Below are 23,048 nucleotides of genomic sequence, written 5' to 3' on the forward strand. Positions count from 1 at the left end.
TCACTGCTGGAATAAAATGATTTGAAAATATAAAAAAAGAAAAAGAAAAAGAAAAAGGAAACAAACTTGCAAGACGTTTCCGTCTTGCGAAGCAAGCCCATAGAGAAAATCGTCTTGCAAAGCAACTCAAAAAACCAAAAACCATTTCGTTTTGCGAGTTTTCCGTCTTGCGAGGCATTCGTCTTGCGAGGGACCACTGTACTTGGAAAGATCATACACCAGTAGTACAACATATGCTATGAATGGAGAAGGTACCATTCCCCGGCCTCCCCAGTTAAAAGGATTTTAAGCAGTAGGGGTGGAAAAGACCCAGCTGAAGCGTCAGAGAAGTGTAGATCGTAAGATTAGGGTTTGCTAGGTGAGAGAAATGCATGATTCATTGGAAGGCAGCACCATATATTCATGTGAACATATTCACCTACTTTTGGGGTGGGATTGCTGAAATGAATGAGCATTTGTGGAATGCCACCTTGGCTTCAACGGGATGTAACAAGATAAAAATGGCTGCCGAAATCAGAATCAAATAAATAAATATGAGGCACTTGGTAACCACATGGCTTTTTTACCCTGTCCCTCCTGTGACACTGGAAATTCTAAGCCCCATTCCACAGATGGGTCACCACAATTCAGCTGTTGAGAAAAAGGGGACCCCACAGACCGAGAACTGAGCTTGTTCCCACTCCACAAAAGGCTGACTTAGATTTGGTACTATAGAAGGTGCCCTGTGGAGTCTAAAGGGTGTGGTACATACTCCTGTTTACTCCGGAAGCTGGCAGCGCCCTCTTTGCCGTCGCCATTGCCACTTGGTAGGCTCGACGTTGAGCTCTAGCCCATGTCCGGTCTGATTCAGAATGAGTTTTCTGCCACCGGCGCTCTAGCCATCTCAACGATTGTTTCATCGCCCTCAGCTCCGGGGAAAACCACGGGGCTGTCCGGGCTCCATGCAATCGGAGAGGGCACTTCGGGGCCAGACAGTCAATAGCCCTGGTTAACTCCGCATTCCAGCGTGCCACCAGGGAATCAGCTGAAAGCTGATAAAACATCCCCTACCACTCCCTGGAAGCCAACTGGATCCATTAAGTGGCGGGGGCGGACCATCCAAATCGGTCCCACCTCCCTGCAGAGGGGAAAGGTTGCGGAGAAGTCCAGCTGCACCAGGAAGTGATCTGACCATGGCACTTCTTTTGTTTCGCTTTTAGTTAGTGTCAGATCACCAACATCCGTAGAGGTAAACACCAAGTCTAAGTCATGTCCGCGGCTATGAGTTGGGCCAAACTTATTCAGGGACAGCCCCATGGAGGCCATGCTTTCCACGAAGTCCCGAGCGGCCCCTTGTAAGGTCGTGTCGGCATGGATGTTAAAATCCCCCAGGACAACAAAGCTAGGTGTCTCCAGGAGCATATCCGCCACGACCTGAAGCAGCTCAGGCAGGGAATCCTTGGTGCAGCGGGGAGGTCGGTACACCAGTAGGAATCCTGTACGGCCCCTATTCCCCAACTTCCAGAACATGCACTCAGAAAACTGGGTCTTCCCAATAGGACGCCTGGTGCAGACTAATGACTTCCTAAAAATCACTGCAACCCCCCCCCCACATGACCTGGGTTGCTGTGCGTAAGAGAAACCTGGTGGGCAAGCAGCGGCAAGGACAGGCCCATCTGCTTCCTCCAACCAGGTCTCTGTCACACATGCCAGGTCAAATCCTCCATCCACAATCAGGTCGTGGATGGCAGTGGTTTTATTCATCATTGACCTGGCATTACACAGCAACACCTTCAGGTCATGTGGGTTTCCCTTGCTGATTCCTGTATCCTTCCGGTCAGGACCAGACCTGGAGGCAGGGATAGTCCTCAAACAACGACTAACCCTGCCTCCTCGGTAATGACATGGTCTGGTCTTAGCATAACTCCTCCTCCTGCCCGTGATCACTGAGATCGGGTGTCCCAATACATTCCCCCCTGTGGAACCTGCCCCAGCCATTCTATTGGCTGAGGCCCACTCCCAGGCAGCCCTGACCCTTCCCCTTAAAAAGCAAAATACAAATTATATAATAACAGAATAATAAAAATAAAAACAAAGCACCACCCCAAGCAAAAATAAAATAATATAATATAATAAAAAAACCACCACCACCATTTAAGGTGCTGCAGATTAAAAGCGCTTAAAACATTTTAAACCATTTTATCCCTTGCTGCAGGTAGCTGCTCAGGCCTCTAAGCTGTAGTGGTGAGTGCAGGCCCCGCCCCCCTAGGCTGCATGGAGTTGGCAGGAGAGGGAGCGGTCTTCCCAGCACTCACTAGAGCAGCAACAGCAGCAGTGTCCCGGAGGCCTTGATGGAGACCCTCAAGCTGTGGCGGTGAGTGCAAGCCCCGCCCCCTAGGCCGGATGGAGTTGACAGGAAAGGGAGCAGTCCTCCCAGCACTCACCAGAGCAGCAACAGCAGCAGTGTCCCGGAGGCCTCTCTCAGGCCTCTTAAGCTGTGGCGGTGAGTGCAGGCCCCGCCCCCTAGGCCCGATGGAGTTGGCAGGAGAGGGAGCGGTCCTCCCAGCACTCAGATGACCCTGGTGTCCCCTTCCAGCTCTACAATTCTATGATTCTACATTTTGTAACTTTTTTCATATTTCTCCCCATCCCGAATTCAATCAAAGCATAGCATACCTCTGGAAAGTAAGTTAAAAATATTTAAAGCCTACACATGACATAAGCAGGAAACAAATATACTGCACAGAGAATAAAATCAGTGTTGCATATGTAAATTAAATGATAGATCAAGGATGACATGCTTGTGTCCCAAGACTGATGGATGTCATCAATAACTTTGGAAGGGGGCAGAAATATAAGATAGACTGAGAATGATCAGTGGCCATGTCAGTAGGACAATTTTTTTGTTAGGGAGGCTAATTGGAACTTGCCTTTTCAGTAGGTAGCAGGAGAAGCTGTATCACCTTCTGGCACCACCACTGCTGCTGCTTACCAAACTTTCTGCTAACCTGTTCTATTTCTGCACCATCCCAGTAGTGTAGACTTCTGCTTTCCTATGTTAGAATTGAACTAGGTGCCAAACTGGATGAGTTTTGGATTAAGAGGACAACTGAACTGCAGAGGCCAGCATGTATTCTTAGTGGAACTATAACTCTGCAAGCATCAAAATATCTTTAGATTTGTGACCACAGCTGATCTAGCAGAAAATCATCTTGCAGATACACTAGGCTCTAAAAGTGTATGCTAAAAGTGGAGAAACTCTGAGCATGTTTTATGGGCCTGCCCGGTTACGACTCCCTTTTGGCATGCGGAAATGAAACATCTCAGTTTTATACAAGTAAGTAGGATTTCTCTACCTATCAATTATTGTTAGGATACTTATCTGTGGAATGGAACACCAAATATTGACTGTACAGGCAGTCATTGTTCCTAGGAATATTACCCCTAACTACACCACACGGGAACAATTAACAAAGAACCTTGGACTTGATTGTAAACAGACCTGAAATTTAACAGAGCAAAAGGCATGTGAAAGAAATCAGGAAGTAATAATAATAATAATAATTCCGAGGGTTTTTTCCGGTGGGAAAGCCCTGGCTTTTTTAGCCGAAAAATGAGGTTTTTAGGGCGCAAAAACCTCTGGAGGGTGTCTAGGGGTTCAGGTTCCCGGCGGTGCCTAAAAAGCTGCCCGTCCGGCCGCCAGGTAGCCTCCGTAAAAAGAGGTGAAGAGCGCGGCGGAATGAGCAGCAGGCAATCGGGCGGCCATAGCAGCGGCTAATAAGCGAAGCCCCGAGCCTGTGGGAGATAGCGCTCCGCTCTCAAAATAAAGAAATTCGGATGCGGAATATCTAAAAATTGTTGGAACTGATGAGCAGTAAGAGCAAGGAAGTCTCCGAATTAAAAAGAGAAGAGTTCGAGTTCAGCGGACGTCTGGCTTCATTTAAAGACAGGCTGTATGCAGAGCCTAAAATGAAAGTAAGTTGCCGCTAGCGGTTACTATTACCGTCTCCCCTGAAACAATTTAACTTTCTTCATAAGAAAGAAGAGAAGGGAGGATTTTAAAGGGGAGCAGAAAACTTTTGCGAATGAAGCGTGATCCCAGCGTCAGTGAAGCATTGGAAAGACAAAGAGGACTATTCTATTATATCTCTGTGGCTCTGTGAGTGCATTGCCACGCTAAGAAAACCTCTGATGCCATATTAGGCTAAGAAGGACTCCTGATGTTATATTAAGTGACTTTATAAGATATTCGGTTTTGCCTTCTTTTTTTTTTTTTTGAAGAAGGTGGTTTTTGGTGGTTTGTTTAACATTTTTACATCTGTTCTTTATTTCTGTTAGGAACTTTAAATTAGTGAAAATTGGACTTTAAAGAGAACTGTTGGAGTAGGGAAACCATCTAAGAACTTTTCTCCAAAATTTGGTAGGGTTGGACTCCCTCTAGTGGTTTAAACTAAGCACCGCTATTTAAAGTAGGAAACCTCTGTGGAGGTAATTCAAGACTGTGAAATAAAGAAAAACCGTCTTTAAGAAACCTCTCCAACACCTAACGGAAAATCCTCCCGGAATTATTTACTATAGAAACCTATTTCTAAGGGACAAATTTGTTTCTAAGGGATAAACAAAATAAATATAGATAATTACAGATAGTTTGGAATTTGGAATTTGGAACTTGAACATACTGGAAATTACAATTTGACTTTATATTCATTATCTCTGTCTTCTGGAGTTTTGACTTTATATTTTATACCTTTGTCCTCTGGAGTATTTTTGGACCACCAAATTTGAGGACAACTGATTTTTGGAGCTCTTTTGGACCCTCAAATCAGAGATAGTTTAATCAACGTTCTGATTGGATTAGCCCGAATGGGGGCAAGAAGAATACAGATTGACAACTAATTTCCTTCAACCTATAGTGGAGGACGCGACAAAAATCTAATATATGATTTTGAAGGCGAACTGTTAAAGAACCTGTAAATCATAACTCTTCTTTCTTTTAAGTTTGTATTGTCAGTTTTTGATGGATATTTCAATAACATTTAATGACAATAGTAATTGTTATTAGTTAGGAACTGTCTAGAAGCTGTATAGTTTAACTTTTTGATATCTGATATTTGATATTTGAGGAAATGTCGCATACACAAAAAAAGGGGGCAGAGGGGGGGACCCCAACAGATAGAAGAGCTTCAAAACAGGAAGCAGATTTCAGAACAGAAATATTGAAGATGTTTGCAGAAATTAAACAGAGTGAAAAAAATTTGGAGACAAAATTAGAACAGGTTGATAACAAAATTGGGAAAATGGATAAAAAGATTGAGGAGACAGTTAGTGAATTAAAAGGGCAGATTAAAGAGGTCTCAAAGAGAGTGGATGAGGGACTAAAAAAGACAAAACATGAAATGAAAGAGATGAAACGGGAAGAAGAGAAGATGAAAAAAGAGATTGCAGATTTAAACAAAATACAGGAAGAAATAAAAGATTCTATCGCAATAAATGAACTAAAACAAAGAGAAGTGAATCTGAGATTGAGGCAAGTACCGGAAATACAAAATGAAAATATAAAAGAAAGATTGGTAAAAGAAATTGCGCAGTGGATGGAGTTATCGGAGGAAGAAGTGGCAAAAACAATACAAAATGCATTCAGAATGAAAATAAGATCAAGTACAGTAAAGAAATTCCCAGGTGACTGCTTAATAACATTCAAAGATAGAGAGATGAGAAATCAGATTTTGCAAAGGAATAGAGAGAAGAGATTATATATTGATGGGAACTATATAATTATATTTAAAGATATTCCAATAAGGTTGCTGAAACGAAGAGAAGCCTATAAACCACTGGTGCAACTGCTTAAGAAAAATAAGATCGATTTTAGATGGGAATTTCCGGAAGGAGTCTCGTTTTTTTATAAAGGGGTAAAAAGAAGATTAACTAGTCCGGAGGAAATTGGAAAATTTACAAGGAGATATAAAGAGCTCCAAGTGGGAGAGGAAGAGGCTAAAGGGGCAGAAGGAGGATTAAACCTAAGGGAGGAATTCGAATCAAGAGAAGAAGAAGAACAGGTTGGGAGAGAATCAGAAGAAGAGGAAGAAGACGAAGAAGGAGAAGAGACAGAAAGATTATAAGGTAAAACTCAAATCTAAACAGTGATAAGAAGAATGACGTTAAAACTATGGAACTGGAATGTGAATGGGATGAATGATAAGAAAAAACGGAACAGGATCGAACACATGTTAAAAAAGAAAAATTTAGACATCATATGTTTACAAGAAACGCACGTGATCAAAAAGCACAGGAAAATTTTGATAAATAAAAGGTTAGGGAATGAATTTATATCCTCGGATAAAGAGAAAAAAAGAGGTGTTGTATTATATATTAAAAATAAAATTGAATCTCACCAACTATTTAAGGATGAAGAAGGCAGAATCATAATGGTTCAAATTAAGTGGCAAGGTGAAAAATTGATAATTGTTGGGATCTACTCACCAAACGGGAACAAGACGGAATTCTTTAGATTACTAGAGGAGAAATTATTTGAATACATGGACCAAAAAATTATAATAATGGGAGATATGAACGGTGTGGTTTCAATAGAAATGGACAGATTGAGAAGAACGAAGAATAATGAAGGGAAATTACCTAAAACATTCTTTTCGATGACGAAGAATTGTAACTTAGTAGATATTTGGAGGCTCAGACACCCTTTAGAGAAGCAATTCACATACCACTCAGAATCGAACCAATCAATGTCAAGAATAGATCAAATATGGGTATCAAATGAGTTAACTCCAAGAATTCAAAAAATTGAAATACAGGCCAAGGTGATTTCGGACCATAACCCAATAGAAATGGAGCTAAAAGGTTTTGAAGAGCGAACTTTTAGGTGGAGGCTGAATGATAACATATGGGACGACCAAAAGTTCGTTGAAAAAGCACAAAAAAATCTATTTAATTACTTCAGGGATAATATGGATAAAGGGACAAAAACGAGTGTGGTGTGGGATGCAAGTAAGGCAGTGATGAGGGGCCTCTTTATTCAGCAGAATGTATGGAAAAGAAACAACAAAGAAAAAAAGACAAAAGAGATCTTAGAACAGATTATGAATAGGGAACAAAAATTGACTAAAAAACCTAACAACGAGAAGATACTACAGGAAATAAAGATTCTCCAAACCCAATTTGCGATGTTAATAAATAAAGAGGTTGAATGGAATATCAAAAGGCTAAGACAAAAAAACTTTGAGTTTGCCAATAAATCAGGAAAATGGCTGGCTTGGCAGGCTAAGAAAAGGAAAGAACAAAGCACAATTAATAAAATTGAGGTAAATGGAGAAGAAATAACAGACCCGAAAGAAATTAGGAAAAGATTTTTAGATTTTTACAGGCAACTATATAGGAATAAAGAAAGGAATAACAAGAAGAAAATAGAAAGATACCTGAAAGAGAAGATGGTGAGAAAGATCCCGACAGATCAAAAGGAACAACTGAATGCCCCAATATGTAAAGAGGAAGCAGAAGAAGTCATAAAAGAATTAAAAAGAGGGAAAGCACCAGGTCCGGATGGACTTACATCTAGCTATTATAAAGAGATGAGAGATACGTTGATGGCCCCATTGGTAGAAGTAATGAATAACATTTTAAAAGAAAAGGACATTCCAGGAACATGGAAAGAGGCATTTATTACAATAATACCAAAACAAGATTCGGACCTAACCCAAATTAAGAACTATAGACCTATCTCGCTACTGAACACAGATTATAAGATCTTCACAGGAATTTTAGCTAAGAGACTAAAAAAGATATTAGTAAAAATCATACATAAAGACCAAGAAGGTTTCCTACCGGGCAGACAATTAAGGAACAATATAAGAAATATAGTCAATGTTATTGAATATTTATCCGATAGGTGTGACAAACCAGCAAGCTTAATATTCGTAGACGCAGAGAAAGCTTTCGATAATGTGATCTGGGAATTTATGTTGAAAAATTTGGAGGTTATGGAAGTGGGTCATGAATTTTTCAATGGTATTGAAGCAATCTATACAGAACAGAAAGCAAGGTTGATTATAAATAACATCATCACAGAAGATATTAAAACATCTAAGGGAACAAGGCAGGGTTGTCCGCTTTCGCCATTGCTATTTATAGTGGTCCTGGAAGTTCTACTAAATGCAATAAGACAAAATAAGCAAATTAAAGGGGTGACATTAGGTACAAATGAATATAAAGTTAAGGCCTTCGCGGACGACGTGGTTGTGACTCTGGAAGAACCTATAGAAAGTACAAAAGAAATTTTGGATGAGATGGAACAATTTGGAAAATTAGCAGGATTCAGATTGAATAAGAGGAAGACCAAAATGATAGTTAAAAATATGGACCAAGATAAAATTGAATTATTAAAACAACAAACGGAGATCGAGGTAGTCAAAAAGGTTAAATATTTGGGAATTTGGCTCTCGGATAAGAATATAGATTTATACCAATATAATTATATCCCTATGTGGAAAGGAATAAAGAGGGATTTGGAGGTTTGGAACAGACTGAAACTATCACTATGGGGAAGAATATCAATGGTAAAAATGATGGTGCTTCCTAAGTTGTTATTTTTATTTCAAACTATACCCATACTAAAAGGTACAAAAATTTTCGGGGAATGGCAAAAGGCGATTTCAAGATATGTCTGGGAAGGAAAGAAGCCTAGAATTAAATTTAAGTTATTGACAGACGCAAAAGAGAGAGGAGGCTTCGCACTACCAGACATGAGATTGTACTATGAGGCAGCATGCCTGTGCTGGTTAAAAGAATGGGTAAAATTGGAAAACAAAGAATTATTAGATTTGGAAGGGTTCAATAACAAATTTGGGTGGCACGCGTACCTATGGTGTGACAAAAAGAGGGTACATAAGGGATTCGGAAATCACATTTTTAGAGGAGCACTAATAGAGGTTTGGGATAGATATAAAAATATATTAGAACCAAAAGTCCCACATTGGTTATCCCCGTTAGAAATAATGTGTGTTAAGAAAACTAACATGAGAGGAAAGTGGGGAACATATGGAGAAATGGTTACCAACGAAGGAGGGAAGTGGAAAATGAAATCATACGATCAAGTTAAAGTATTAACATATGATTGGCTACACTACTTTCAGATAAACGAAATGTTTAAAAAAGAGTTGAAGGAAAGGGGGTATGCAGAAAAAGAATCAACCTTCCAAAAGGAGATAATAAATAATGAATTTAAAAATCTATCAAAGATGTATAAAATAATGTTAGAGTGGTACACGAAGGACGAGGAGGTGAAGTCAGTGATGGTACAGTGGGCAAGGGACTTAGGATACAATATCCAACTGGAGGATTGGGAAAGGTTGTGAAAAGAGAACATAAAATTTACGGCCTGCACGTTATTGAAGGAAAATATGATGAAAATGCTCTACAGATGGTACCTGTCACCCGTAAAATTGGCAAAGATGTATAAGGTAGATAACAAATGCTGGAAATGTAAACACAAAGAAGGGACATTCTTCCACCAGTGGTGGGAATGTAAGAAAGTCAAAAGCTTCTGGGATGAGATCTATAATGAGATGAAAAAGATGTTAAGGTATACCTTTGTGAAAAGGCCAGAGGCTTTTTTATTAGGTGTTGTAGGGAAGGATATTAGAAGAAAAGATTGCAAACTTTTCCAGTATGCTGTAACAGCTGCCAGAATCGTATTGGCTCAGAGGTGGAAGCAGGAGGAAATCCCAAGGGTAGAAGAGTGGAGAGCAAAATTAATAGAATATGCAGAATTGGACAAATTAACAGGGAAAATCAGATATACTAAAGACCAAAAATTTATAAAGGACTGGGAGAAATTTGTGTGTTATCTGGAAAATAACTATGGTGTAAATACAATGCTGGCGGGTTTTAAAGAGGCTCTGTAAAGAATTTATGAATATTGTTCAATAGAAATAATGAGGGAAGGGAGGTGTAAATGGCAATATGGAAGAATGAAATGTGTACCAAAGGGATAACTATGAAAGAATGCCAGTGACGTTGAAGGAAGTCTAAAATGGATATGATTTGTTGTATAATGGATAAAATGTATAATGAGTTGGAATTCAATAAAATCATAAAAGCAAAAAAAAAAAAAAAAGAAAAAAGAAATCAGGAAGTCTCAAAAGCGAAGCTTTCTATATTCTGACCTCCTAAACCACACCTTAACCATAGCTCCCTCTCTTTCCCTCAGCGGCAGCAATGCTTAGCTTTGGAAAGCCAAGTGTGCAATGCTGTCCTGCCAGCCTCTGCTGGTTTTCATCATCATCATCATCATCATCATCATAGCTGTATGCTGCCTTCCCATAGTTGAAAGTATGCTCAAGGCAGCTTACCACATAAAAAGATTTACATAATCAGAAACATAACAAAAGTCATAAACAGTAAATAAAACACATCAAAAAGTACACAACCAAACCGAGCAATTTCCACATAAGTTATAAGTTACAAGTTATGTTCAGATTTTTATTTAGGTTGTAAGTTATGTTCTTTGTTTCTGCAGATAAAATCAATAAAATATAAATTAAAAAGAACAAATCGGTCTACTGCTTAATGGTAGAAATGACAGTTTAAGGCTGGAGTTGCCTTTTTTGGCCTTTTCTTTCATCTCTTTCAAGACCCAGCCTTGCTATATAGTTTATCTTTCTTATCGGGCCTCATTGGCCATTTTAGTCCCAGGCTTTCTGTATAGTGTATCTCTATGAGGTCCAGCTCTAGGTTTGATTAGTCATGGCTCCCTATAAATGAAAGGGGGCCCTAGGGCAAAAAATTGTAAAGGCTCCTCTTGATCCTAAACACCCTGTTTTCTGTTTCCTAAGATGAAGAAGAAAAGGCTCATGGATTGGCCATTTCAGCACCCCTGTCTGCCCCCCTTGAAAGATCTTCTCTGGCTCCCTCAGCTTCGTGCTCTGCTCCCTCAGCAGACCAGTGCTAGGAAAGAAGGTACACCCAAGCAAAAGGAGGCTAACAAGTGGATTGTCAATTTAATCCTAGCTCACTTGAATACCTTGGAGCAGGCATCCCCAAACTAGGCCCGCCAGCTCTTTTGGGACTACAACTCCCATCACCCCTAGCTAACAGGACCAGTGGTCAGGGATGATGGGAATTGTAGTCCCAAAACAGCTGGAGGGCCGAGTTTGGGGATGCCTGCCTTGGAGGCCAGACCCAGCAGGAACCCTCTGGTTGTACTAGCCACTCAGGCAAGGATCAATCCAGTTTTCATTTCCCGGTGGAAACAGTGCTTTGCCTGGGGATGGGGTTCTTCAGCTGCAGCAGTCGTCTCCACTCGCTGCATGTGAGCAGGTCTGGCAGCCATAGTGGTTCCCTCTGGGGTCAATACTCGACCACCTGTGCATCTGGTGTCGGAGCAGACATCCTGAGGTGGCTTCTTCAGCTGCTGCTCTTTGTGACTCTTAGTCTGGAGTTGGGGCAATGCCCTTTGGAGAACCTTTGCCCTCACTGGCTTTTTGTTTTTTTGCTTCCTTCCGCCATTTTGGTGATAGGATTATGTGAGTTTATTTTCACTGCTCTTTCGAGAGCACGCTAAAAATACAAAGAAAAAGGATACAAAGAAACATTGCTGTTTCCAACTCTCTCACAGTACTAGATTTAAATAAGACAAACATAGCTTGTTGCCATGTGAACTTTGTGTGACACACTATCTTCTAAGTTCTTTATTCCATAGTGGGCATACCTCCACCGTCACTCTTACCATGGATCTCAGCCATTCCCTTTTCAGCTGGCATCAACACCTGTGAACCTCACAAGCATATGCAAGGTTTTTTTCAGTATATGCCAGTACATAACTTTCATTTCTAGACGTACACCATTGTGTATATAAACTGCTGGCGACCTTATTAAAAGTAAATGAGTTTCTAGCAATCAGTTCTCAGGTTTCTTTCCACCTTGCTATAGCTGCTGTAAAACTCTCAAAACTTGTAGTTTCCACAGTGTCAGCCCCACTGGAGTTTACAGGTCCTTCTTCCAGAACCAGCCTATGATGTTCGTGAAGCGGAATAAAAATTTATGACATCGTTGTTGTTGCCGCCAGGGATTCAGCATCATTTCTCTCCTCTAACCTGTTGATCCATTATGGAGAAAAAGTAAGATTTCTATCTTAATTATTCTTCAACATGTATTATTTTTAAATAATGCAAGAGATATGCAGAATAACGAGTAGTACAAAAAGTTTAATATACAGTGGTGCCTCGCAAGACGAAAAGAATCCGTTCTGGGAGTCTCTTCGTCTTGCGGTTTTTTCGTCTTGCGAAGCAAGCCCATTAGAGGTTTAGCGGCTTAGCGCTACAGTATTAGCGGCTTAGCCGGCTTAAAGATCAGCTGATAAGCGGCTTAACGATCAGCTGATAAGCGGCTTAAAGATAAGCTGATAAGCGGCTTAGCATCAGCTGTTAAGCGGCTTAAAGATCAGCTGATAAGCGGCTTAGCCATCAGCTGATAAGCGGTTTAGCGGCTTGGGAAAAAGGGGGGGGGGAAGGAAAAAAAACCCGCCGGAACTCGCAAGACATTTTCGTCTTGCGAAGCAAGCACATAGGAAATTCGTTTTGTGAAGCACCTCCAAAACGGAAAACCCTTTCGTCTAGCGGGTTTTCCGTCTTGCGAGGCATTCGTCTTGCGGGGCACCACTGTATAAGGAAACTGATTGAGAAAGCTGACATATTTGGAATAAACTGCCGCTTTTTATTTAGTTTTCCACAATTTATCTTAACATCAGGGCATAACAGCAGCACTGTAGCAATTGTATACCATTAAATTAAGAGCATATTGTATTAACTATTCAGATATATATTATACTATTTGCATAACACATATGCTGTGCAGTGAGTGCCATGTGAGATGTAGACTTTCTGTAGACTATAGCACATATTTAATGTTATGTAAAAAAAGTTCCTTTGCTATGTCTTATGTGTGAGTGGATCTCATCCATTCTATATGTTATCCCCCCCATAAGTTCATTTACATGACATGAGACATGTGGTTGCTTCTTCCATTAAAATAACAGCTGTGTACGAATAAAGAAGCATGCATTTACGGGAAGAGGTGATATGTACATTTATATCGTCTTGAACCTGAGTCATGATCCTATATAGTTTAATAGTACATATTCAACATATATTCTATTCAAAACCTTTGTATATATTATATCTAGGAAGTTCCCCTCAAAAACTATCTTACAAATCACAAACGGCATGCATTTCTTGCTGGGCAAAAAGGCTCTGTAATTTATCAGAGGCTGACTTGAGAAATAGCAGTCATTTTGATTGTAGACATTGGCATCACCTAATGAACTACTTTAAGGCATCACATTCATACATTTCTTTTCTTTGCATATAGCTCTATATTCTCAGTGGATATGTGTGTTTGCGATGGAATTGAATTTCTTAATGTACATGTTAGTATTTGAAAGTTAATTCCAAGAACAAAGATAACAGGTGATATCCAACTAAGCCTTGTCCAGAATAGAACCATTGAAATTAATGGACTTAAGTAATGAAGTTGGGTATCTCCCAATAATTCTTAGCAGCAATTCATCTCTCACAGCTGGTCAGCTGAGGAAAATATATTGAACAAGTTAAAATAATTTAAATAGCTGGAGCTTTCGTTTTCACCCTGTAACAAGTGGAGCAAACATTGTTATGTTTTCAAAGCTGAACACATAACATGAAATGTGTTAAGATTCATGTGTTGTGTGGAGGAGAATGTAATTTGATAATTCCAGCAAATAACAATTTAGATTAAGTTTGTAGGGTGTTGAGATATATAGACTGTTTAACTTGTTAAGGATCTAGATACCGTACAACTTAAGTTTTTCAAGGCTGACCTAAACCACCTGCACCATTTCCACATGCAGAGAGATGATAAATGCTCTTGTATTTAGCATATGGTGTGTGGAATTTTAGCTACGTATTGAAATGTTCTACCATGGATACACTTCTATGTAGGCTCCAGATGGAGTAGAAGCAGTCAGGAAACATTTTTAGAAAATCACGGTTTACAAACGGAATGGACTTGATATATCCAATTTACTATATTTAAAGCAACATGGAAGTAGATCCCCATTTCATTAGACTATAGGATACTGAAATACACCTCCATTAGGCAGCAGTAAAGCTTTCCCATATCCCCTCCCCCAGTGCCTAAAATATTTTTTTTTAAATGATATTTATTCCGAGTTTAAAGTTACAAAAAAAACAACAGAAAAAAACAGTACAAAATACAAAGATAAATTTAACCATAGCCATAACAGAGCAAAAAGTAAAAAGAAAAAAAAGACAATAAAATAGGATAAAAAAACAGAGCAAAAGATATAAAAAAGCATTGAATTAAAATAGAACAAAAGCAAATTAAACCTTTACATAACTTTTTCCCTTTACTTATTTCCTTGACCTCCTCTCACCTCCCAATTTTGTATTCTAGTTCAGATCGTTTTTTTCAGCAAATCCTTCCAACCTTATTTTCATTTACGTATTTTAATTTGAAATATTATAATTAAACATCCTTTGTTTCATCAATTTCATCAGCTCATTTTTACTTAATCCTTTATCCCATATCTACCAAAACTGCCTAATTTTCTTTTTCCAACATCTTTCTAACAGTCTTTAATATTACAATGCTTTTGAAGATATATTTTAAATTTTTTCCAGTCCTCTTCCACCGACCCTTCTCCCTGGTCTCGGATTCTGCCAGTCATCTCAGCCAATTCCATATAGTCCATCACTTTCGTCTGCCATTCTTCTCGGGTGGGTAATTCTAGTGTCTTCCAGTACTTTCCAATGAGTATTCTTGCTGCTGTTGTAGCATACATAAAAAAGGTTCTATCCTCCCTTCGCACCGATTGGCCGACCATGCCCAGAAGGAAGGCCTCTGGTTTCTTCTGAAAGGTATACTTAAATACCTTTTTCATTTCATTATAAATCATCTCCCAGAAGGCCTTGATCCTTGGGCATGTCCACCAAAGGTGAAAAAATGTGCCCTCAATCTCTTTACATTTCCAACATTTATTATCGGGCAAATGATAAATTTTTGCCAGCTTGACTGGGGTTAAGTACCACCTATAAATCATTTTCATTATATTTTCTCTTAAGGCATTACATGCCGTAAACTTAATACCTGTGGTCCATAACTGTTCCCAGTCAGCAAACATAATATTATGTCCAACGTCTTGTGCCCATTTGATCATAACAGATTTAACCGTTTCATCCTGAGTATTCCATTTCAACAGCAAGTTATACATTCTTGACAGATTCTTGGTTTTAGGATCTAACAATTCTGTTTCCAATTTTGATTTTTCCACCTGAAAACCAATTTTCTTATCTAAATTATAAGCCTCCCTTATTTGATAATAATGAAGCCAGTCTCGTACTTTAGTTTTTAAATTGTCAAAGCTCTGCAGCTTTAATCTATCTCCATCTTGTTCTAAAATTTCACAATATTTTGGCCAATTTGTCTCCATATTAATTTTTTTCAGAGCCTTGGCCTCCATTGGTGACAGCCACCTTGGTGTTTTACTTTCCAACAAATCCTTATATCTCACCCAGACATTAAACAATGCTTTCCTGACAATATGGTTCTTAAAGGCTTTGTGTGCTTTGACCTTGTCATACCACAAGTATGCATGCCATCCAAAAACATTGTTAAAACCTTCTAGATCCAAAATGTCCGTGTTTTCAAGAAGCAGCCAATCTTTCAGCCAGCAAAATGCGGCTGATTCATAATAGAGTTTAAACCCCAGTGCCTAAAATATTTTAAACCACACATGCTAAATACAATGATTAGTTGAGCCACATTAATTTTCAAGAAAGACATTTCCTTTGAGCTTTGAAGTTTTATTTTTTTTAAAATAATTTTTATTAACCGGCCAATCAAATCAAATCAAATCACATCACATAAATTCCGAATTACAAAGCCGAATTTTAAATTTTGTTGAGGGGACCCATATTTCAAGATTCGAAGGGGGATTCTGATCATCTTCTTGCTACTGCGTTAATGTCCAAATCAGTCCAAACAAAGTTCATAATTCTATCCAGTCTTATCTTCCTGTTTCCACATCACATCTTGTTCATATATTTTCTCTTTTTTCTTTATGATCTCTTCTGATAGTCTCCTTAAGCCGATAAACACCAATAATAATCCTGTGTGAATTTTTCCGTTCTTCCAATCCTCAAATCAAGATGGTTTCCATATATCATCGCTTTCATAGATAACATCGCTCTTTCCATCTTTAATTACAGAACTGTCGTTCTTAAGTCCCTCTGAGGAGTTTCACCCACAATATAAAAACAGCTCTATTTCTCCTCCCAGACTTAAGTCCTCCGACAGAACTTCCCAATATGGCGACGGCACTTTTAACTGCGTCATTCCAAAGCCCTTATACATTCCACGCTCTTCTCAAAACATGCTTTGGTTCGAAAGTTTATCTCCACACAGCCTTAAATCCACAGCTTAAGTCCTTAAAACGACATTTCTGACTTGTGAGGGGGGGGATTCTTGTTTAATCACATAAAGGAAAGAAAGGAAAGTTTTTCCCCCCTCCCCCATCAGTCCCTTTGCCATACCGAGTCTTGGCGTATCTTCTCATGATTTATACTTGTTCCTCCGACTCGTCTTGTTTTATCAGAGATCTCTTCTGTTAGCAGTCTTTACTCCCCCTCCTTCCTTGAAATATGTGCATTCGCTTCATCCAAATTGTTTCTTTTGAAGTTCTTGCAGCTAGTGGCGCAGATCAGAGACGGCGTCCAAGAGCGTCGAAATCCCACAGGAGGGCATTGTGCCTAGTGCCCCCATCCCCACAAATTTGGGGGTGGTATAGGGCACAGCAGGCAAGGGCAGTCCCCCCCCTACAATCCTGGGGGGGGGGTAGGGAGGCTATTTACTCCCATCACAGCCTCCAAATTACCTTGTGTGGGTCGGAAAGATGTTATTGTCAGCCATCTTCTGATGCGCCCCTAGTGGCCCCCCCGAGCTTTGAAGTTTTAATCGATGACCACAAAATGTCCTTGAAGGACATCACTCCTATATGAACATTGCAGGTGTGGTTGCAGCAGCGGCAAAAATTAATGATCTTCCTCATTCTTTACTGAATTGATCAAGCACAAGGAAAGTCCCACAAGTGGGGGGGGGGGGAGGTGTGGGAACAAACCTGGCCCCAGTCAGGAATCTTTCATTTTGCAGCCTGTGTATTCCCAGCTGACTGCACATAACAGGGTCCATTAATTTTGGCTTGGCTGCCTGGGTATCCTGCAACAGTTGCAACAATTACCCTAAGTTACCGTAAACGCTTTGTTGGCGTGTTGTGTTGAACCTACTTAATGGGAACAGGATTGCAGGTAGACCTGGATACTGATGACTTAGGAGACAGGCACAATCCCAAACTGGTGGCCTGTTGAATGATCAGATAAGATCAAAGCACATTTTGTTTTATCCTCAATCCATCTGCATACCTTCTAAAAATACAGGTTTATGTACACGTCATCCTGTTTTTATATATAAAATTGAGGATATTATAGTAAGTTAAAATACATTTAAAAAAAAAAAGAAAAAATAGAAAAAGAAAGCTGAAACAGAAAAAAAACATTTTTAAACGCAGAGGAAAATAGCAATAACAAAATAACCATAAATTATAATTAAAGTCACAAAACTATATAGTATATATATGTAGATGAATAAATGAATTGTTTCCCTCAAGTATACATTGATTCATGTGTCACTATGGTTTCAACAAATACATTCCAAAAATCATTTAATTTGTTCACGCATAATCATTGTCTGAAAGTGATCTGTTCATAGGTTGCAAGAGTTGTCACGTCATATATCCATTAATTGAAGTAGGGCACATTTTTATCCTTCCAATGTATGAATAGAACATCTTTTTGCAGATGGTAAAATAACTTGCAATGGTTCTCCAGCCCTCCTTCACCGTTTGAGGCGGGAATTTTTAATGGCAGAGGGCACCTCCTTTTTTGCACCCTCTTACCACTATCTCTTATTACTTCTGTACAAGTCACACACAAAAATATTTAATTTAAAGATCTCTTGCCATGAGAGGGGAATCCCATTCTGTTTCACCACTTGAGGTGAAACAGGAAGATGTTGCCCTCACCAAAGTCTCACTTACTGGGGCGTCACAGTGGCAGCTTCTGGAAAAATCTCTCAGGTGACAAAAGGGTTTCGATAGAAAGAAAAAGAGAGAGAGAAGAAGCTGAGGTGGGGGAGAAAATTAGGCAGCATCGATGCAGACATGGAACACAAGTACAGCAGAGTATTTTTGAAGTTTAAAAATAGAAAGGAAAATACCACAATAATTGCTGATATGTTGAATGTGAGGTAGATCCAGGAAAAATGTTGGTTTTAATTCCCTTGCTTTGTTATCATGTGAAATAATAATAATAATAATAATAATAATAATAATAATAATAATTTATTTATACCCCGCCCTCAGGCCGGGCTCAGGGCGGCTAACAAGCAATAATAAAAACAAGTTGAATGAGCACAACTTAAAAACAAAATTAAAATACAACATTCAAATATTGAAACATTAAAATATTAAAAGGCAGCCTCATCACAGGAGGAGAAAGGAAAAAAGAAAGAGGGGGAGGGAATCAAATTGGCTCCAGGCCAAAGGCCAGGCGGAACAACTCTGTCTTACAGGCCCTGCGGAAAGAAATCAGACCCTGCAGGGCCCTGGTCTCATGAGGCAGAGCGTTCCACCAGGCCGGAGCTAGAGTTGAAAAGGCCCTGGCTCTGGTTGAAGCCAATCTAACTTCCTTAGGGCCCAGGACCACTAGGGTGTTGCTATTTATGGACCTTGAGGCTCTCCGTGGGGCATACCAGGAGAGGCGGTCCCGTAGGTACGAGGGTCCTAGGCCGTGAAGGGCTTTAAAGGTCAAAAGCAGCACCTTAAATCTGACCCTGTACTTCACCGGGAGCCAGTGCAGCTTGAAAAGCACTGGGTGAATATGCTGCCATGGCAGAGACCCCATGAGGAGTCTCGCTGCAGCATTCTGCACCCGCTGGAGTTTCTGGGACAGCTTCAAGGGCAGCCCAGCATAGAGCGAATATGAATAATAGGAATAAAAGAAGAAACCAAGTATGAGTGTGTTGATTCTTCTTGATTTTTTATCATGTAATCCATACATTAGTGTAAATTGAAGGAACTATCGGTCCATACATTTCCTTATTCTTAAAAGATGTGAAATCAAACCAGACTGCAAAAAAGCTGTATTTTTTATTGGACCTCTTGTAAACTTTCAGTTTATGGGATTTTTTTCCTAACAAGGCTACCTGCCAAACCTAATAGTCCAACTTTACTAGCTCAAGCATTTGCCAAGACCTTGCTATAGACATCCTTGTGGCCATCAAAATATGAGAGATGAACTTAATATTTTTAAGGTCTTTATTGGCATCAGGGAATAAATTTAGAAGCGCCAAATCTGGAGAGGGGACAACAGTTATTTTGTTATGCTTATTGTATATGATTAGTATATGTGTTACTATCAGCCACCTTGAACATTTGGTGGAAAGGTTGGTTATAAATTTCACAAATAATATATGAATAAATAAAATGGAAAGGGCAGGAGTACGTTACTTCTAGATCAGGGGTCAGCAAACTTTTTCAGCAGGGGGCCAGTCTGCTGTCCCTCAGACCTTGTTGGGGGCCGGACTATATTTTGAAAAAGAAGGAATTCCTATGCCCCACAAATAACCCAGAGATGCATTTTAAATAAAAGGACACATTCTACTCATGTAAAAACACGCTGATTCCCGGACCGCCCGTGGCCTGGATATAGAAGGCGATTGGGCCGGATCCGGCCCCCGGGGCTTAGTTTGCCTACCCATGTTCTAGATACTAGGGAGATGGCTGAAATATGCAAAAACCCCACCCCTGATGTCCTTTAAAGAGACACACGCTTTAAACCCGAAAATAAACAGGAGAAGAAAAATGCTGTTGTTTCCTTGTCATTGGTCCAGCTGAATCATCCCAGCCCGGGGTTTGGGCAAGTCTTTGAAAGAGAATAATAAATATTGGCATGTAATTTGTTAAGCAAAATGAATTCTGAAGATGTTTTCTGATATGAGAAACCCAAGCTTGTTTTGTTATCTCTTACTGCTCATTATTCGGTTTCAAATAGTGTGGAGCAAACCAGCAGGACGCTGCTGTCACTTACACCTTCTGAGGTGGCTGCACTCAAGGAAGGGATGAATTTCCTAAAGAACAAAATGGATGGGAAGAATTACATCTTGTACAAGGACAAGGATACACTCCGTGCATGCAAGAACTTGTGCAAGCACCAAGGCGGATTGTTTATTAAAGATATTGAAGATCTGACACAAAAGTAAGGCCAGACTTTGCCCCATTTGCGCTCTCTGTTTCTGTTTGCAATAAATATACTCCCATAAACTGATAAGCATGGGAAATGCTGAGAATTCAGATAGACAACTATGTAGCATGCTGGGTTGTTGGGTTTTTTGGAAAGCTGATTGGTTAAACTTGAAACACTATTCCTTCGTGATGATGGGTCTCAGGATTTGGCCCAGTGGGAATGAGTCCATCTTAAAGATAGACATTGCCGGCCACTTGCCCTCAAGTTCATGATAATAATAATAATAATAATAATTTATACCCCACCCATCTGGTTGGGTTTCCCATGAGAACAATGTATTTTCTGCAGCAACAACAAAAAATAGTGTAGCTAAGGATCTTCATCATGATGACTGAAGTTCCAGAGCAGGCAAGTTGCCATAGAGGGCACCCCCTTTCCCCTCAAGTCCTCTAAGATCACCCCCTAGCTCCACAGAACTGCACCACCAATGAGCCTGTTCAGAGGTGGCTCAAAGAGAGATGCATGCTTATTAAAGCATTTAAAAGCTCTATCAAGGAGACCATCATATTCAGATGTATATGGCTGGAAGCAGTGGACCTGGGGGTCTCAAATATCAGTGGCACCCTATGTGATGCAAAAAATTGGCAACCGCCTCCCCTTCCCACCTCTGGCATTCCATTCTAAAGCATAATTGCTGTGTCCCCTGTGGAGGTCCTATGTTCTCATGAATTTAAGGGTTTCATTGCTACAAGGTATGGTGACAGCCATGAGCTCAGATGGCTTTAAGGAGGTTTTTAAGGTGCGACTGAACTGGTTGCACTCTCCTAAATCTGCCTCTGTGGCTAGTTAATAAAAATGTTTTTGCAGTATTTCTGCCATTTCTTCCTTAGCCCCTTCCCCCTTTTCTACCTTGTCCTGCCTTGCTGGTCCTTTCCCCACAGTTTTTTAAAAATGTAATTATATATTAGATGTAGCATATACTTTATATGTACATATCATCTTGTCTTGTGCAATATTTTATATCTTCCCTGCAATTCCTAGAGTTTGGTCAGAATGAAATGGTGACTGGTCACTGATGCCTCCACTACAAAGTTCTCTAGTTCTCTAGCCTGATACCTCACATATTTGACCCAGGATAATCCAATATTGTGCTTTATTCTCAGCCCTGCATTTTTGTAAGTTTAATAGATGTTATTACTGTATTGAAAAATCACTTGAAGATGTTCCATGAGAAGCATTTCCTAAATGAAATAAATAAATAAAATTGGACCAGCATTCTGGCTGTGTGAGATATTCAAAGCACATTCAAAGCACATTGTTCCCCCTCAAAGAGTTCTGGGCACCGTAATTTTTGTGAAGGGTAAATGTTAGAGCCCATAATCCTCCAAAGGGAAAGGTCATGTTTCAAATGTGCTTTAAAGGTAGTGTGTACCCAGACTCTGACTATTATTCTATCCTAAAACTGCTTCCTTCTCTTCGTGCAATGCATCTTTCCCAACAACATGGTATTCGAGTTCATTGGCTAGCTTCGTGTTGCTAAATATTGCTCTAAGAATTTACACTTTAAAAACCCCATCATTGTTATTTCTGTTGTTGACTTTTTAACCTAGATGTGTACGTTGCACTAAGCATAACTGGAAGCTGGATGTGAGCACAATGAAATACGTTAACCCCCCAGACAGCTTCTGCCAAGATGAACTAGGTAAAATGTAACATCTGCTGCAGCTTTTTATAGCAGTGCCACCTTTGTTATTTTCTTGCTCTGTGGCTTAATAGAAATACAAATCCAGTTTGCTCAAGTTAAAGAGTTTGATTTGATTTATATTGCTTACTTTGTTCGCTGTCGTGCATACAAGTCAAAAACAGTAAGATATTGGATTGGTTTTTTAAAAGCCAAGCATGGCAAATGGTAAAAGCTATTTTTAAAAAAACGAAACAGCAACAACTTTTTTCCCTACAGTAAAACATTTTTGAGTAAACATCTAATATGTTGAAAAGAAGAGATCTGCAGGATTTCCACGGGGAAGGAATTTCACAATATTGTCAGGACTTCTCTGAAAAGGCCATCATAGGCATTCACAATTTCAACCACTGGGTTTGGAAATATAGAGCAAGACAGGCTCATAAGTGTTCAACAAGAACCAGGAATATGGAACAAAACTGGTAACAGCTGGCATTCTGGCGGTTCCCTCATTGCGAGAAGTGAGGTTACAGGGAACCAGACAGAGCGGCGCTCGCCCTGTGGAACACCCTCCCTTCAGATGTGAAGGAAATAAGCAGCTATCCTATCTTTAAAAGACATCTGAAGGCAGCCCTGTTTAGGGAAGTTTTTAATATTTAATGCTGTATTGTTTTTAACACTCGATTGGGAGCCACCCAGAGTGGCTGGGGAAACTCAGCCAGATGGGCAGGGTATATTATTAACCCTAACTCTGGATAATTCTAACTAGGGACGTTCTGCCCCCAGTTTGCCATCTACGTATCACTCCCCTCATGGTAACACCTTAGACCTTCTTTCCACCCCAGCCAACTAATAACTACTGCAAATGCACCCTTTGCTCCCAGATACTTCCATCTGTCCCCCTCCAATTCCTTATCTTTCCCTTCTGCCTGTCACCAGAGGACTAAAACGGTCATATTAACCTGCCCTTGCTGGCTTCTCTCCCCAACCCCATTGTCACACCCTTTTCTCGGAGCTGCCCCACC

The 23,048-nt window shown here is 39.9% G+C and overlaps 1 protein-coding gene across 6 annotated transcripts in view; it reads left to right on the top strand.

Moving 5' to 3' along the window:
• The first annotated feature begins 11,224 nt into the window (after positions 1 to 11,224).
• Positions 11,225 to 23,048, top strand: part of LOC308481518 (cytidine monophosphate-N-acetylneuraminic acid hydroxylase-like) — a 30,773-nt gene continuing 18,949 nt past the window's right edge. The window contains exons 1-4 of one of the 6 annotated variants that reach the window (XM_081013918.1): positions 11,225 to 12,107; positions 14,667 to 14,762; positions 20,151 to 20,354; positions 21,953 to 22,044. In XM_081013918.1, coding sequence (XP_080870044.1) covers positions 12,097 to 12,107; positions 14,667 to 14,762; positions 20,151 to 20,354; positions 21,953 to 22,044 — 403 coding nt within the window. In that variant the 5' untranslated portion in view covers positions 11,225 to 12,096. Of the gene's footprint in view, positions 12,108 to 14,666; positions 14,763 to 17,705; positions 18,176 to 18,244; positions 18,346 to 20,150; positions 20,355 to 21,952; positions 22,045 to 23,048 lie in introns of those variants that run through there. The other 5 variants (XM_081013921.1, XM_081013920.1, XM_081013922.1 and 2 more) reach the window with 5 other exon arrangements.

This window comes from Podarcis pityusensis, assembly GCF_964106645.2.
Source record: "Podarcis pityusensis genome assembly, chromosome: 7".
Classification (NCBI taxonomy): Eukaryota; Metazoa; Chordata; class Lepidosauria; order Squamata; family Lacertidae; genus Podarcis; species Podarcis pityusensis.